The sequence below is a fragment of the Hypoxylon trugodes genome (assembly GCF_022578975.1).
Source record: "Hypoxylon trugodes strain CBS 135444 unplaced genomic scaffold F4822scaffold_6, whole genome shotgun sequence".
Lineage (NCBI taxonomy): Eukaryota > Fungi > Ascomycota > Sordariomycetes > Xylariales > Hypoxylaceae > Hypoxylon > Hypoxylon trugodes.
In genome coordinates this window covers 137,577-152,090 of record NW_026250021.1, presented here as the reverse complement: position 1 = coordinate 152,090, position 14,514 = coordinate 137,577, and the positions used below count along the sequence as shown (strand labels likewise).

General features: G+C 46.1%; 5 protein-coding genes across 5 annotated transcripts; 4 read left to right on the top strand and 1 right to left on the bottom strand.

Moving 5' to 3' along the window:
- Window positions 1-93: 93 nt before the first annotated feature.
- F4822DRAFT_275188 (uncharacterized protein) lies at window positions 94-1,600 on the top strand. Its single transcript, XM_051454781.1, has 2 exons — window positions 94-920; window positions 1,010-1,600. Exons 1-2 carry the CDS (start codon window positions 726-728, stop codon window positions 1,415-1,417), a joined length of 603 nt encoding a protein of 200 aa, XP_051312919.1. The 5' UTR covers window positions 94-725; the 3' UTR covers window positions 1,418-1,600.
- F4822DRAFT_405584 (uncharacterized protein) lies at window positions 1,597-3,261 on the top strand. The gene has a single exon (XM_051458310.1). The coding sequence runs from the start codon at window positions 2,127-2,129 to the stop codon at window positions 2,613-2,615; it is 489 nt and encodes a 162-aa protein (XP_051312918.1). The 5' UTR covers window positions 1,597-2,126; the 3' UTR covers window positions 2,616-3,261.
- A 3,001-nt stretch (window positions 3,262-6,262) lies between these two features.
- Window positions 6,263-7,490, top strand: F4822DRAFT_429904 (glycoside hydrolase family 43 protein; the record flags this gene model as incomplete). Its single annotated transcript, XM_051461180.1, has 4 exons — window positions 6,263-6,613; window positions 6,669-6,825; window positions 6,877-6,908; window positions 6,960-7,490. The coding sequence occupies 4 exons, from the start codon at window positions 6,263-6,265 to the stop codon at window positions 7,488-7,490; spliced, it is 1,071 nt and encodes a 356-aa protein (XP_051312917.1).
- A 2,071-nt stretch (window positions 7,491-9,561) lies between these two features.
- Window positions 9,562-11,338, top strand: F4822DRAFT_275130 (uncharacterized protein). The gene is made up of 3 exons (XM_051454779.1): window positions 9,562-9,614; window positions 10,035-10,362; window positions 10,493-11,338. Exons 2-3 carry the CDS (start codon window positions 10,107-10,109, stop codon window positions 11,029-11,031), a joined length of 795 nt encoding a protein of 264 aa, XP_051312916.1. The 5' UTR covers window positions 9,562-9,614; window positions 10,035-10,106; the 3' UTR covers window positions 11,032-11,338.
- Window positions 11,339-11,773: 435 nt separating this feature from the next.
- Window positions 11,774-14,510, bottom strand: F4822DRAFT_275093 (fungal-specific transcription factor domain-containing protein). Its single transcript, XM_051454778.1, has 3 exons — window positions 13,965-14,510; window positions 12,932-13,893; window positions 11,774-12,844 (listed from the first exon to the last, which is right to left on the bottom strand). The coding sequence occupies exons 1-3, from the start codon at window positions 14,242-14,244 to the stop codon at window positions 11,885-11,887; spliced, it is 2,202 nt and encodes a 733-aa protein (XP_051312915.1). The 5' UTR covers window positions 14,245-14,510; the 3' UTR covers window positions 11,774-11,884.
- Window positions 14,511-14,514: the final 4 nt, after the last annotated feature.

Here is a 14,514-nt window from a genome sequence, read left to right as displayed (position 1 = left end):
GTTTTAATATGGGTGTAATGACTTAAAAATTGACAAAATTACAATCATATGAAAAAGATCTACACAAGTACATGTGGCAATCCCTTTTGTTTTATTCTCTACAATATCGAAATAACCTTTTCCAAAATACCTTGATTAGTACCTACATACATTGCCCTACACTATTAACAAGTAGGGTGAGCTTCAAGTTGCAGTGACGCAATGGGGCACTCTCAACTGAGTCGTATTCCAATCGAGATTCAGCACTTATAATCCTGGATTGACCGGCATAAAGACCCCTGTCTGGCTCCCTTGTCACCAATCAATGCCCTTCCACACCGAAATCGTGCATAACCGTCTTCACCCTACAACACCAGTTTTAGCAACATGTCAGGGATGAAGTCATGTTTTGTCCTAGAGTCTTAGACAACCACTCTATTCACACGAGGGTTTCGGCTTTCTTTACTTGGCCATCTGAACAAGTTCTGTGGCTGAGAGCCTAGCTCGTGTCCAGCATAGTGTTCCCATGTGGCGTCAGCTCAATTTCATCATCTAAAATACGTCTCAACAGCTATAATGACGAAGCTCAAAACCTGTTTTGTCATCCCACACCACTCGAAAAGAAGCTAACAATCGCCGCGCACTCCGTTCATTCCCTCCCTTTGTTCCTGCTAGAACACGAGGGATCTTCAAAAGTCCCGGTGGAGTTCTTTCGTTGTACCTCTTAATTACTGCTAGATATACGTATGGCGCTTTCGACTCTGGGGTTGCTCACAGTCGGCGCGATACCCACAGTCATCGGCGTCGCGGAAGCAATTGACGCCCAGAAAAAGCAAAACCAGCAAGCAAAAGAGAGAATTAAATTCAAATTGACCGCAAAATTTTCACACGACGGTGTCTCGCCGCCTCAAGATGGTAACGTGGTATTCAAAGACAAAAAAGTAAGTGTAATATTTATTATGTGGGCATAGTTCTTCGATCCAGACTACTCATGTCAGACGGCAAATCGACTTTCTAAACTTGATAACAGCTCTACCTAAACCACCCGGCGTGTCCAGTGGATGGTTTTCCATTTAACGGCTTCTATTTTGGCTATCCGGGGCCAGAGAACCACCAAGGACTAGTGGCGCCCATAGCGGAGGATCCGCCAATGCTTAATTGGATATATGCTGACAAGGAGACGGGGCTTCTGCGTCACGGATCAAGGTCAGAGACTGCAGGACATACCATTGGGCCCTGGAGTTGGACGGAGGATGAGGAGTGGTTAATACTCGAAGGCGAGCAGTATTTCGTAGCAGTAGAGAACGACGAAGGGACATGGAATGTTCATTACGACAAGGACGGGAATTTAGATGAAATTCTGGATCGCGATGTAGTAGATATAAATCTCCATCGAGAATTACAGCTTGGTGTATCTAGTCGGTATACTAGAGACTGACGAGGTCTAGACAGGCAGACAGGTCAATAACGAAGGGGAAGGGTCTCAAGGAAACCATGGTGCCACAATACCGGATAAGGGTCCTAAACGATAATGGAAGACTTGCTCAATACTTCGACATTACATGTATGTGGCTTGCGTAAACTCTCAATAATACCTTATACTAAGGCCTCCACACCCTCTTTACCAGTTCCCCACCCCCTTCGGGAACCCGAGATGTGCTCTGCTGATCCCTGTGGCTTGACGTCAACTTCCAAGCCACCCGGACTTTCAGCAGACCCCAGCTGTCTCCGTATCAAAGAGGTAGGCTACGATTAGCGGCGGCAAGACATGGCCCTCTAACAAGAGAGACGCAAAACTTACGAAGCCAAAAATCAGGGTTCTGGGGGACCTAAATTGCTCTTGAAGGGCGAGACAAGTTACCTGATCGAGATCATTGGTGACGTATTATCCCCAAATATGACACATCCAACCTAAGGTACCTGTCAGTTCAACATCAAACTTGGACGGTCCTTCAGGATCATATTTTATGTAAATACGGCGGCCCGACAATGTTGTAGTTACATAGTTTTCTTATATATTATCCCAATATACTTATCGTAATTTCCAACTCTTTATCAATTAATAATTTTTCCACCCGAAACTCTTAGGAATATCTACTACGACCTAAAAGAACACTCCATCTAGACCTACAGATACCCGCACCAAAATGTCGTCTCCTACTCCCTCCGGATCTGGATCTAGGTCCCGACAGGGCCGTCGTCGCAGCCGCAACCAATCGCGACGACAACAACAACCCACTGCAGCGCAACCTGAGCCGCAGGACCAATATTCGGACGACGACAGCGCCGAAGACGTCGAGGCAGCACCGCAACCACAGTCCCAGCGACGCCGACGCCAGCGTACCCAGCAACCACAGCAACCACAACAACAACAACAGGGTGGACCACTTGGTGGCATCGGCGGCGTCGATCAGATGCTTCCCGTCGGTAATGTTGGAGAGACGGCCAACAATTTGACCAACACCGCGACTGGGACACTGGGTAATGTAGCTGGTGGTGTACTCAACCAGGGTGGTGGTGGTGGCGGTGATGACAGCAAGTCTGATACTTTACGTCTCAGACTCGACCTCAACCTCGAAGTTGAAGTCACTTTGAAAGCCAGGATCCATGGTGATCTGACATTGGCTCTCTTGTGAGTAACCCTATTTTCCTGCACCCCTAACCTCATGCCCTTCTTCACCACCATGTATCATTTAGAAACGTGTATTCCAATATCTTTTTATTATGTTATCTTCTGCTACTCCCCCGCATCACAGATGATACCCTTCTTGTTCTATATGCAGTTATTCTGATGCGCTTTTAAAGGGACACTGCTTGAGCATGACGAAAGAAAAGTTTCGTGTTTTGGAATTTTGGGATAGAATACGGGAAATAATGTCACACATACCTAGAATACCCGGGGATGACTTACGCGCACATGTACACTTGCACTTACATCAATCATTTATCTCTTTGATTTGTACGCAATTCGAGATTGTCAGTATTCTGGTCGCCAGAACTCGCTAATATATGTAGTAATTCTTAAAGATCAATGTGATCGTCAATGAACTTTCCATTGCCATCCTTTTTCTTCAATGTGGTGTCGGCCACTTTGGAGTCTGGTGGAAGTGATCGTTTTCAAAGAGGACCGTTTTCATTCATAGAGGGGTATAATTTTTCCTGCTCTTCGACATGGCCTGGTGCAAGTTTTATTTGACATATTCTTGTGATTCTATTGTTAATACCTACATTCTTCTTACATCGTATCTATTTAGTCAAATATATTTTCTTTACCATCCACTACTCTAATTATCTCCGATATGTCTCGCTCGCCTAGCATCGTGCTGGTATCGAAGGACAAGTGATAAGATATTCGAGTCTATCACCACCAATCGACTCTCTTCATTCATACCAATTGCTATAAACAATTTTATCCCCGGCCGAATTGTTCTGCATGCCCATGAACCACGGATCTTATCACTGGGCAAAGCTTCACTCTATGACTCGTTACCTACATTGCTACTCCAAAAGCAAACATTATATCCCCTTATATGTCCTTTATTGGCACGCAGCGACCTAAATAAATTAAAAATGAAGGTATATACAATTACTGCGACCCCACCGTCCAGATCTAATCTCCATAGATACCTAGGTATATACGAGGACCTCACCGAGCATCCCCATCAGGTTATGCTGTCACTAGAAACATACGAGGTCATTCCACAAGCCTGTTTTCATCCCTATAGATGTACGATGTCATTACGATGGCCGACGTCGTCGATGCGGGATCCCATATGCCCGAAGCGATACGCAGGGCCCTTTTGACTCCAAAACCATCTGGCCGGTTAAATGGGATTGCATCCAGGCCCCATATCTTCGCGGCACTTTGTCAATATACAATAGCTTATCCTGTGGTAAGGCTATCCAATAGTGGCTGAATCCATAAAGATTTAGCCATAAACATTAGGGACAAGTAAACTCGCCAACCACGTAGGGGCAATCGCTTGCGCCTATTATTTCTGCAGATAATCCACGGCCACGCGCTTATCGGGCCGTACTCCATGCTCATGACCTCCAAGCAATTTCGAGCCTGCGCAATGGGGTATGGGGAAAGCTGGGGAAACTGGGGAAGAGTGAATATATGCAATGCCGTCGCTTCGGCAGGGCATCCGAAGCTCCATACACACGCGCTTGAGGGGGGCAATGAACAAGCGCAGTTCCCGTTCGCGCAGGGCCAAGCATACCACAACATTAATGAAGTACCGACGAAACCTTCTCAGGACGAGAATTTATCGCGATACATATTGGTATTTTTGACGCGGTCGCTTATGTAGTGATACCTTCTTGAAGTCCCCCATTGGATATTCAAGTCTTGGGTAGCTGCCGAGCGTGAGAGGGATAACTATTTCGTCGTCGCGGAGCCGCGAGATACCGGCAGATAACCCCTAGCGCGTCTAAGATGTCGTCTCGGAGCGTCAAAGGGCTCAAATGGGAATAGCATCATGCAGGTAAGCCTTGCCATGTGTCCGTATTGGGTCACCCTGATGGACCCCAATAGGAGATACCAACCACGGACCTTGTTCTCCTATACTTAGAGTGGATGTATAGTGAGTCTTATCCATAGCTGACGTGACTACCAACACATGTCTGCCTATCCAATATCAGATGATCGACGTCCTTGATACGGCACATGGATTGACTCAAGTTGTAATGGTGTGTATATTTCCCCGGTCGTGGGATGTAGGCCAGGATAATCTACACCATAATAATCCCGGTGCCAACCTCTCCTACAAGTCGTGATATCTTCATTCTTTATCCCTATCTTCTGAAAAAAAAAAAAAACTTATTAAGTACAGTCTTTATCACAAACATGCTCCCTTACTAAATGCCTACCCCTCAACAAAGGGTGTTTCGCGAGAGGCCTAAGACCAACCAACAGTCACTACCACATCAACTTAACTTTATTTATCATTATTTAAAACACATTCAAGTCTGCCATTTTGGCCCATTCCTATATTGGAGTGGACAGTGGAAATTCGCAATGTATGGGGGAGACTTTGTATTTTTTGAGTGCAGGTTGCTCTTCAACAGAGCCACCACACAAGTGGGCAAAGGACGTCGTGCCGGCGTCTCGACGTTCCTGACGCTGCCTATTAAGGGCATCCTCAGTCAATAGTCCATAGGGTGCGGAACATATTTGTAAGTAGGTTTCATACTATTTTACGGTTCTAACGTCCTAACGGGTACTAGAGCACCCATAATTATATCCAACAAATTGAAAGTCAAAATGTCTACGACATATGTCCCCCCGACACCGGAGGTAGCGGCTGCGATGGAAGAATCGGCTGCTTGCCAGGTGAAGATAATGGCGAGCCTGATTGGATTCATGGGTCTCTGCTGTATCATCCTGGGGGTATTCTTCATATATCATTTCTACAAGCCATTGAAGAAGATCGATATAGAGTGCGGCGCCATCGAGCTTCGGATCACGATCGAGGAAAACGAGAATAAGTGGTGGATAGACGACGACGACGTAGTATAGAACACCGGTTACGAGATTTGGGTGAGGGGTGATGGATGTGAGAAGATTCAACATCGAATGTACGAGCACAACACGACGCGACGCGAACCATTTTACGAATAAATACAGCTCAATTGGGCAATGAAAGGGTGTATAGATAGACACTGGGGATTATTAGTACCTAGGTACACTTTGTTGGAAGTTATCAACATGGGAGATAAGAGTGCGGGATGGTAGAATAGGTAGATACTTGCCATTTGTGCATCCATTAATGACATCTTATAACCGAAAACCCATAATTCTTAATGTTTTAATTTTCAAGAGATTCACACACGTCGCATTACTTTTTACTTCATCATCGTATTCAACTAGGACGTATCCACTCATATCGTGTTCTTATTATGTACATGGATAAACTCCATTATTTCACTGAGGCAAGCCACCTCATCTTGGCCAAGCATCACGTTAATGATATACACCACTTGGCGTACTACAACATCTTGGCCAGAATGAAGGGCCATTCCCGTGGTAACCTTCCTACCTTTTATATCCCACAGGGGTGCCCCACACCTACGATGGCTGCCGTCCAGCTTTTAGCCACAACGTAAGGCAGGAAATCTAAGGCTAAAATCCCGGGATGGAAAGATTTCCTAAGCTTGGGATTGGCCAATTCGGACCTCGATCTCCCGAGAACCACCAATACAAATGCGAGATCTGCCCCATCAACGTGAAGTTGAATACCGGGTTTGCGGGATTCCATCTATTTCTGGGATCGACGCAGCAATGTTTATACAGCGAGTACTTCATCTTGCCATATCTCTTGGCGTCTGCCTCAATCTATCTCTGGCCAGCCCTATCGACTTGGAAGAGCTGGGCATCCAGCCTGAGCGTCGTGCAGATTCAAGTCTAGTTGGCTATCTCGGAGCGATCTTTCTAGGGGCAGATCCTTATATATATTTCTACCTCAGCTATAACAATGATCCCCTTTATTACAAGATCTTGAGAAGGGGACTGCCTATTCTACAACCGACAAAAGGTACCGGTGGTGTGAGGGACCCCTACATAGTACAGGGTGGTGGGGGCGAAGCAGGTCAAAAGTGGTATATTATAGGCACCGACTTGGATATCGGGAAGGTAAGTGAAGGATGTGTAGAGCACCTCTAAGATTATTTGGCTGATATTATCATAGACAAGTTGGGATGCGGCGCAACGAACTGGCTCAAGAGGAATATTCGTCTGGGAAACTAGCGACCTAATCAATTATACCGAAGACCGCCTTGTAAATGTAGAAGATTCGAGCGCTGGTATGGTCTGGGCTCCCGAGGCAATCTGGGATGCTTCAAAGAGTGGGTTAAACAGGCAAGCTGTCTGAACCAGGATAGAGCTGACGATTCTAGACCAATACTTGGTTCATTGGGCCTCTAAATTCGTGGGTGACTTCGTAAAATAGATACTGACTATCGCTAACAATAAGCTATAGTATTCCGCATCTGATAGCAAGCATACCGGCTCACCGTCGAACATTCGGATTAGATATGCGTACACGAGCGACTTCAAGACCTTCAGCAAGCCGCAGACGTACATCGACTACGCACCGACCAATATTATCGATCTTGATATCCTGCCTCTTGACTCGGAAGGGAAGAATTATTTGAGGTTCATGAAAGATGAAACTGCGAAGACGGTATTCGCAGAGTATTCAACGTCAGGCCTTTTCGGAACCTGGACTCGTGCGGGAGGAAGTAAGGGTACCATTGCGTCTGGTGTCGAGGGACCTGCTGCGTTTCGCGATAACGAGGATGAAAACAAAATCCATGTCCTTCTGGATTTCTATGGTGGGGACGGATACCGGCCATATGAGAGCACGGATCCAAAGGGGAACAAATGGACCGCGAGCGACCGAAACCATTTCCCTAGTAACATGCGGCATGGAAGCATTCTACCTCTTAACGAAACCTTGTACAATGCCATTGGCCGGAAATGGTGGGACATCGGACCCATCAGTTCGTGAAGCTGAATGCTACTCATATCAATATGGAAATAGCAAATCGTCAATCCATACAAAGTATTCTAAACATGAGCCGCTCGAATGCTGTGACAATATTATTCAATCTCCGGCTTTCGTTGATCTGGCTTCGTATTGTTCAAATGTGAAATGTTAGTTGAGGGTTAAAATGAGCCCTTGAGCCACATGCGCAGAGGCATACTCGACCAACTTATTGTGCAGGGCTGCACATATTGCACTGCGCGCAGGATTTGTAGATGTAGCAAGACGATCACCAACTGTCTTGCTTCTCTTGATTTTGGTATCGAAAGGGATGGGTGATACTATGACCATCGTTGTAATTATCAATAGATTCACCAACTTGCCCCATAGTATACTTAATAGGTGCTCTGCTTAGGCGAAGGACTTGGTCAACATTCCTTCCCGCCTAGATGGTAAGCGAGGTGGTATAATGGGCCCGGGGGCGGCGGATCCAGGACCCATGCAGGTCTCAGACCAACCAATAGCGGAAGAAACGCTTCATAACAGTGCTTGTACCCTAGGTCAATAACACCGGGCGGGCTTGCTACCTTGCGGTTTTACCATCGACCAAATTGCTTCATTGCGGTAGATGTTGTCAAAGTAGACATCTGACAACCGTGTAATGGGGGATGACGAGAAAAAACTAAGATCTGACAGTGTACCTTCTCCTTCACAAAATGGATGTTGAATCATGTTAGCGGTTCGACAAGTTGTCTAGTTCACTTAAAGCAGCCCTAACTATGGAGATCTTGTTGGGCAGGGTGCGAAAATAATAGATCGTAAGAGTATGCTAGACTTGACGGTTTCGTCAAAATACAGCTGATATTCCTGCTTGAGGCTTGGATATTAATGTGTTTTATTAGGTGAAACCAACGACGAACTATGAGTAATACCGGCAGTTTTGTTTCTCATACCTACCTAGGTAATGGAATGAATGATTGGGGAATCGTTGGTTCTATGAATAACATAATGCATTGTGTAACACGATCCATCTGAGATCTTCATACGTACGTAGGTACGTATGGCCAAGACATATGGATGCGTGTTTGTATCATGTGTAAATCGACTTCCGATCTAACACGGATGGAGGTTTGTATCAGACAATCAAGTCAGATTCGGAGCGGAGTGTTTAATTTATGTCAGGCGAGTGAGTTGTTTCGAGGGTTGGCATTAGCGAGTTAGCGAGTCCGAAACGGTGAAATAGGAAACCCGGCCTTTCGGAGTTAAATGACGAAAAACTCCAAGATCGTGCCGCAGGTTGTTTGCGACCGACAAATTCGGCGGTATTCAGCGTTGGCAGGACTGTATTAATTATATGCCAAGCAATATGTATATATTCCTTCACCTTGGTGACGTCACTGGACATTTGGACTAGTAGCAACATAAGGAATTAATCGTATGGCTCCGCGTTGGAAAGGATGGATGTGATGTTTCGTGGGCTTTTTGTTAGTTGGAATTTGAGGATGAGAGGAAAAAGGATGGAAAAGTTAGAAATCGAATGTAAAAGATCTACTTTAGCCACTTTAGGATCGGAGTTACCACGGTCTCGCGTTTCTTGCATGAAGATCATATTTAGCTAAACGTTACTGCTACTAGCGTTTGTAGGTTATACCCTTTTTGATAAGGCTAGGCTTAGCTTACTCATGATCTGCACATGTAAATGTTAAATGATAGGAGATACTTTGGTACTTTACGGTAGTTCAAGGTCCAGGCATCCTTGGCAGATTTCCTCATTCTCTCTCTTAATTTCACCAATTTCACCCAACTTTTCCCAATTTCAACAAAACCATTGGGAGATGAATTGCGACCAACCTAAAAGAGACAATCCCCACGTGTGTAACTGTGTCGCGAAAAGGAAAAGCCAACAAAAAGAAAGAAAGAAAAAAAAGAATCATGCTTATCAATTCCTTTCTGTCACAGGCACCCGATAATTCGCTTACTTAATTGTGACATGTGCTTACCTGCGGTTGTCCAAGTGGACGCCGACACTTCCGGTTGGAACCGCTATCCGTCACCTGAGCCAGCCCGAAGATGCGAAAAGAAGCGCAGGCGCAGAGGCGGGCGGCGATGGATGCTGAATGATGGACAGGGGTATGTTGGGTTAAGCTGGTGAGCTGGTGAGTCGGGACCCTTGGGATTTGCATCTGGACCCTAGCTGACCCTGGCTGATCCTAGGCTTACCCTAGTTCTTTTATTTTTAATCTACCGGATCCCAAGGGGAAGAGGAAAGAAGAACGGAAAGAATAAAAAAGCTTATTATATTTATTATATGAGGCGGAAAGCGGCTTCGCTAAAATTCAATTTCCATTATTATTGTTATTGCTATTGCCTCTATTTATCTCCCTTCCCCTTTTAATAATTCTCCCCAAGTCTCCGTTTTCAGCTTAAGAAAAGAAAGTAGTCTTTCTTTTATAACTCAACTATTCCTTGGCTACACGGCTACTCTCAAAACTTGGTTATTATCATCATGATATGACAACATACAACCAATATACTATATGTACCTAGATAATTGATACATATATCTAGTATACTTATTTCTACCCTTACCCATCAACCTTCCCTCATTCCACCTACTTGCTTCCTCGGGTGTTGCCGATCATGCCGTGGGCGACGAACCCCTTCTTCAAGAAGGCTACGAAGCCTCCCACCGATGTCGAAGCAGAACCGGTAATACCAGCTGTCGCCACCCCCGATTTAAATTCAAGTCCGCGACAAGAAATTACGCGAAGCATCGACGACACGTTTAAAGAGCCGACGACCAAATTCACGGCCCATCAGATATTCTATATTTTCATCCTCGATGGAATCGGTGCCATGATCTTATCCGGCGCTATCAACTTCGCTATTGCATATGGTAAGCAAATCTGCCTAATCCAGTATCATCCAACTCCCCGAATCTCCCCGATTGGATACGGAATCCCTTCCCGAAGTCCTACGCCGCGTCAGTAACAATAAGCCACGTTGGAATGCTAACATAGCCACAGCCATGTACAATACCCAAGATACTGCAACAAGGCCTATTCGGTTATTTTCGTTTCCAAACACCCTTGCTGGAGATGGCGGTGTTACTATTATCATTCAAAGTCTCGTCACGTGGCATATCGAGCTCTTCCTAGTAAACCGAGATCTAAGGAAGGGCGGCGTGCATCCAATCGGTTTCATCTCAGAACCCACTAACCGAATTATTCGTTGGTTTATGTTCCTAGACCGACCAAAGGAAACGCACGAAGTTAGCAGCCTTGTGCATTGGCTAAGCTTCTTCCGCTCCCAGATCCTACGGGCGCTTTTAGTGGCTGTGGTATCATTCCCATTTATCTGGGGTCCAAGTATCGGCTTCCTCACCCTTGCAGGAACACGGGAGGGCAATGATTGGTATTACGACAAAGTGTGGGCGCCACAGATGTTCAAACTTATCGAGGGAGGTGTGCTAGGACTGCTGACTACACCACCCATGGTGCTATTCTGGCTTACGAGATGTGGATGGGCATTGAAAAATAATGAGGAAAGTTACGGTGAAAGATGATTATCCAGGAGGATTCCAGCATCATTATAGAAGTAGGTATATACCAACAATGCATCAAGGAGATACCCGTCATCCCATGGTTTTCGGCGTTCGGGTTTGGTGTGGACCACTCATATCATGTGTGGTACCCAATGAGATACAGGTTTCAAGCCCCGCCAAATTAAACTGCGCGCAGTTTCCGGTTCGAGTTTTACAATAGGAATTTCGATATCGGAATCAGTGTTTGGCCTTCATGGTCTACTATCGCGCGCCGAACGATTAACGAGTCCCAGCGCCGCGCCCGAATATTCATCGACCGTGTGGCTTAAAGATGGTTACTTTTGCTGGGTCATCCAAACCGAAATATTGCGAATATGCTGCAAAGGAGCCCTTGTTCACGAGATCTCGGTCTGCGACCTATTCCCACGTTGTTATCAGTCTGGGTCCGCACCTTCTGATGAGCCCCACTAGGCGACCGAAATCCGCACAGCACGAGCGAAGTTCATTTGCTACGACAGAATTCTGTACATTGCGGAGCGGGGCATATTTTTCAATACAGCCCTGGAGGGTATTGATCTCTTGGGATATTGATAGGGTGCGCAGCGTGTTCGTGTCTATCAGGCGGAAGGGGATACATATCGGAGTTAATTGATGGGAACAGCTTCGGAGTACTAGGCACAGCTTACGAGGTTATGACCATGGCATACGTCTAGGTAGACGGTTTTTACAGGAACCGCTTAGATACCTGGATCATGGCAATGATAAACAATATCCCATATATATTCTTACGACCAATTTGTGGCTTCCCTCATACCGTTACAAAGGATCATCCCAGCCTATATATATTTTACAGTAGAGGTATCTTTTACTTGTTTCATGTGGTGATGATAGCAACGCCTTGGTCTTTGAAGAAGTGCTCCCAAGTCACCTCTCCAGCGCCGAAATTTGCACTGACAGCCAACTCCCTAGACACCCAAAATTTTTCCAACAATTTCCCAACAGTGTCAAAACTCCGCCACCCACGCCCAGCATGGCTAAACCACTGTCTTACACGTTGACGATCCTCCTCTTCTAACGCCTCACTTCCAGCAACGAAACCTGGCCAGCACGGTACAGGCGTTACGATGCTATTCTGTGCCTTGGCGCGTTGGAATTCAATTAATTCGGATATAGTACGTTTTACAAAGGGTTGGAGGGCGTATGAATTCATCTTTCGGATTCGTCGGTAGAAGAATATTAAAAGCGCTTGGTGCATCGCGGAGACTAGAGGACGCATAACGTCGCGATAGATCGTAGCTGGTCCTGGGGGAATATCTTGTGTTCCTTGGCCTGGTTCCCAATGAAATGCACAAATTTGGTCTTCTAATGCGCGCACGCGACTCGCGAAAGATGCAAGGGTATGCAATTTCGCAGATTGGAAGGCCAATTGCTCGCTATCGGCTTCGCGCGCCAGGGACGTCGCTTGCGACATGAGACTCATAAGGCTCATTGGAACTCCGTATATCGTCTCGAACCACACTCCATCACTTGATATCAGCTGGTCCACGAGAGATTTCTCATTTTCCGAGTTAGACGGATCCAAGGCGCCACCCCCGCCTTCACTAGAAATTGGGGGCATAATACCTCGGATATCTACTCTTCTACCACTATTCGTCGCAGATGGGTCCGCGTGTGGGTATATAAAGGTACTCTCTTCAATGATTCGGTTGTAGAGGAAGATATTATGGAGGAGTCGGACTTTCCTGGATCGATTGGGCTTGAGTCCACGAAGATGGATGGCTCGTTCGGCATCGAGTAGGAAGCATCTTGCTTCCTCCATACTGCCGGTTTGTACCTAATAATGATGTTAGCCTTCATCGCAAACGGTAAATTGATAAATATTGTATGAAAAATTGAGGGGTAGAAATTCGAAAATACTTGCGCATATTGTCACCATGCAAAGAAGGGTCATGAGGATGTGTTTGTATTTGGCTTTTGATGTGCCAAAAAATTCGGACTTTAAAGCAAGTTGTAATTGGGCTTTCGCATTTCGCTTGAATTGCTCCCCGGAATTTCGCCAGTAGGATTCGGCTTTATTAGTTCGATCAAGACCACCTCCGCCTTGCATGCGTTGGTTGAAAGTAGTACACCAATCTAGATGATATGAACTAATGGCTAGAATGGCATAGAGCAATGCCAACTGTGCATGCTTCACAGGCTGATCAACAAGCAATGCACCTGTTATTTCAAGCACTGAGGGGTGGTGCATGATTTTCCATGGGGGTTTCTGGTCTGGCAGTGGTGAAAAGAAGAAAAGCACCTTTGAGCCATAATACTCAAGAAGGTAAAAGGTATCCTTAGGAACCCTTTCCAGAATCTGTGAAGGGCGTAGGAATGGGAGATAATCGGATAAAGGTGATGGTACTGGGGGTGGATGAGACTTTGGACGCAGTGCCTCCGCATTAGCTGGACTACGTGAAGATGGAGCGGCGATAGGACCGCATGTTAGAGCGTCGAAGTTAGCACCCGGTAATAATTTCTCCCAGTCCTGATCCAGAACTGAGGCTAAAATATCCACACTCGCGCTATCATCATCACCTTGGATTAGAGACTCTAGATATGCCGCTGAAGGCGAACCAACAAAGAGTCCGGTAAATGACGACGTGTAATTGGCACCATGCCTTGGTAGATCCGGCGACGGGATCGTATCGGAGGGGTTAGGGACCTGTAATGACGATACTCCCATCTTTCCAGCCGCCTGCATTGGAAAGGCGCCGAAGGGACCCATCAAAATTGCCTCTGTTCCCCCTTCTGCCGATGTGCTCAGTAGCTGCATGGCATCATCGATGTCCATATCCTTGGTCGACTCAAGTAGCTGCTGACACATAGCCCTTCTTTCCTCCTCTAGGGGAATAAGGAAATTCCGTCAGTTTGAATCGCTAGGAGATTCCATTCCGAAGTTCTCTTCAACACACCTGTAGACACGGGTATGCGACGCGGGTGCGGTGCTTTCTCCGAGATCAAATGGTCATGAAGGGAGATTTCATCTTGATCAGATGATAATTTTCCAATCGGCTCGAATTCGGCGTTGCCCGAGTTGATCGGCATCCAAAGTAGATCGGATCCCGTTTGCTTGTAATGGCACTCAAGGCGTAATCGTTGACAAGCTCCGCACGCCGGAATTTCTCTATCGCATTTTACTCTTCGTCTCCGACAGTGGAGGCAACTGACTCGGCGCGCTGGGGCCGCCGCCATGAGTTGCTATTTCCGGCGTTTCCTACTCTTGATATGAAGATACGCTCAAGCGTGAAGCGAAACGATAATAGCTAACTCGCAACGATAGCGAAGACGTCGATTTAAGCTACGTAGGTATCGAAAGTAGGAAAGAAGAAAGCGATATCGAATCAAGGGCCTAGGCTCTAGGGAGGTAGATATCGCTGCTCATAGGAGCGGGGGTGCGAGATACAGGCGTAGATATCCGATATATCTCCAGAGCTATCAGATAATTACCCTGTAAATTTATGT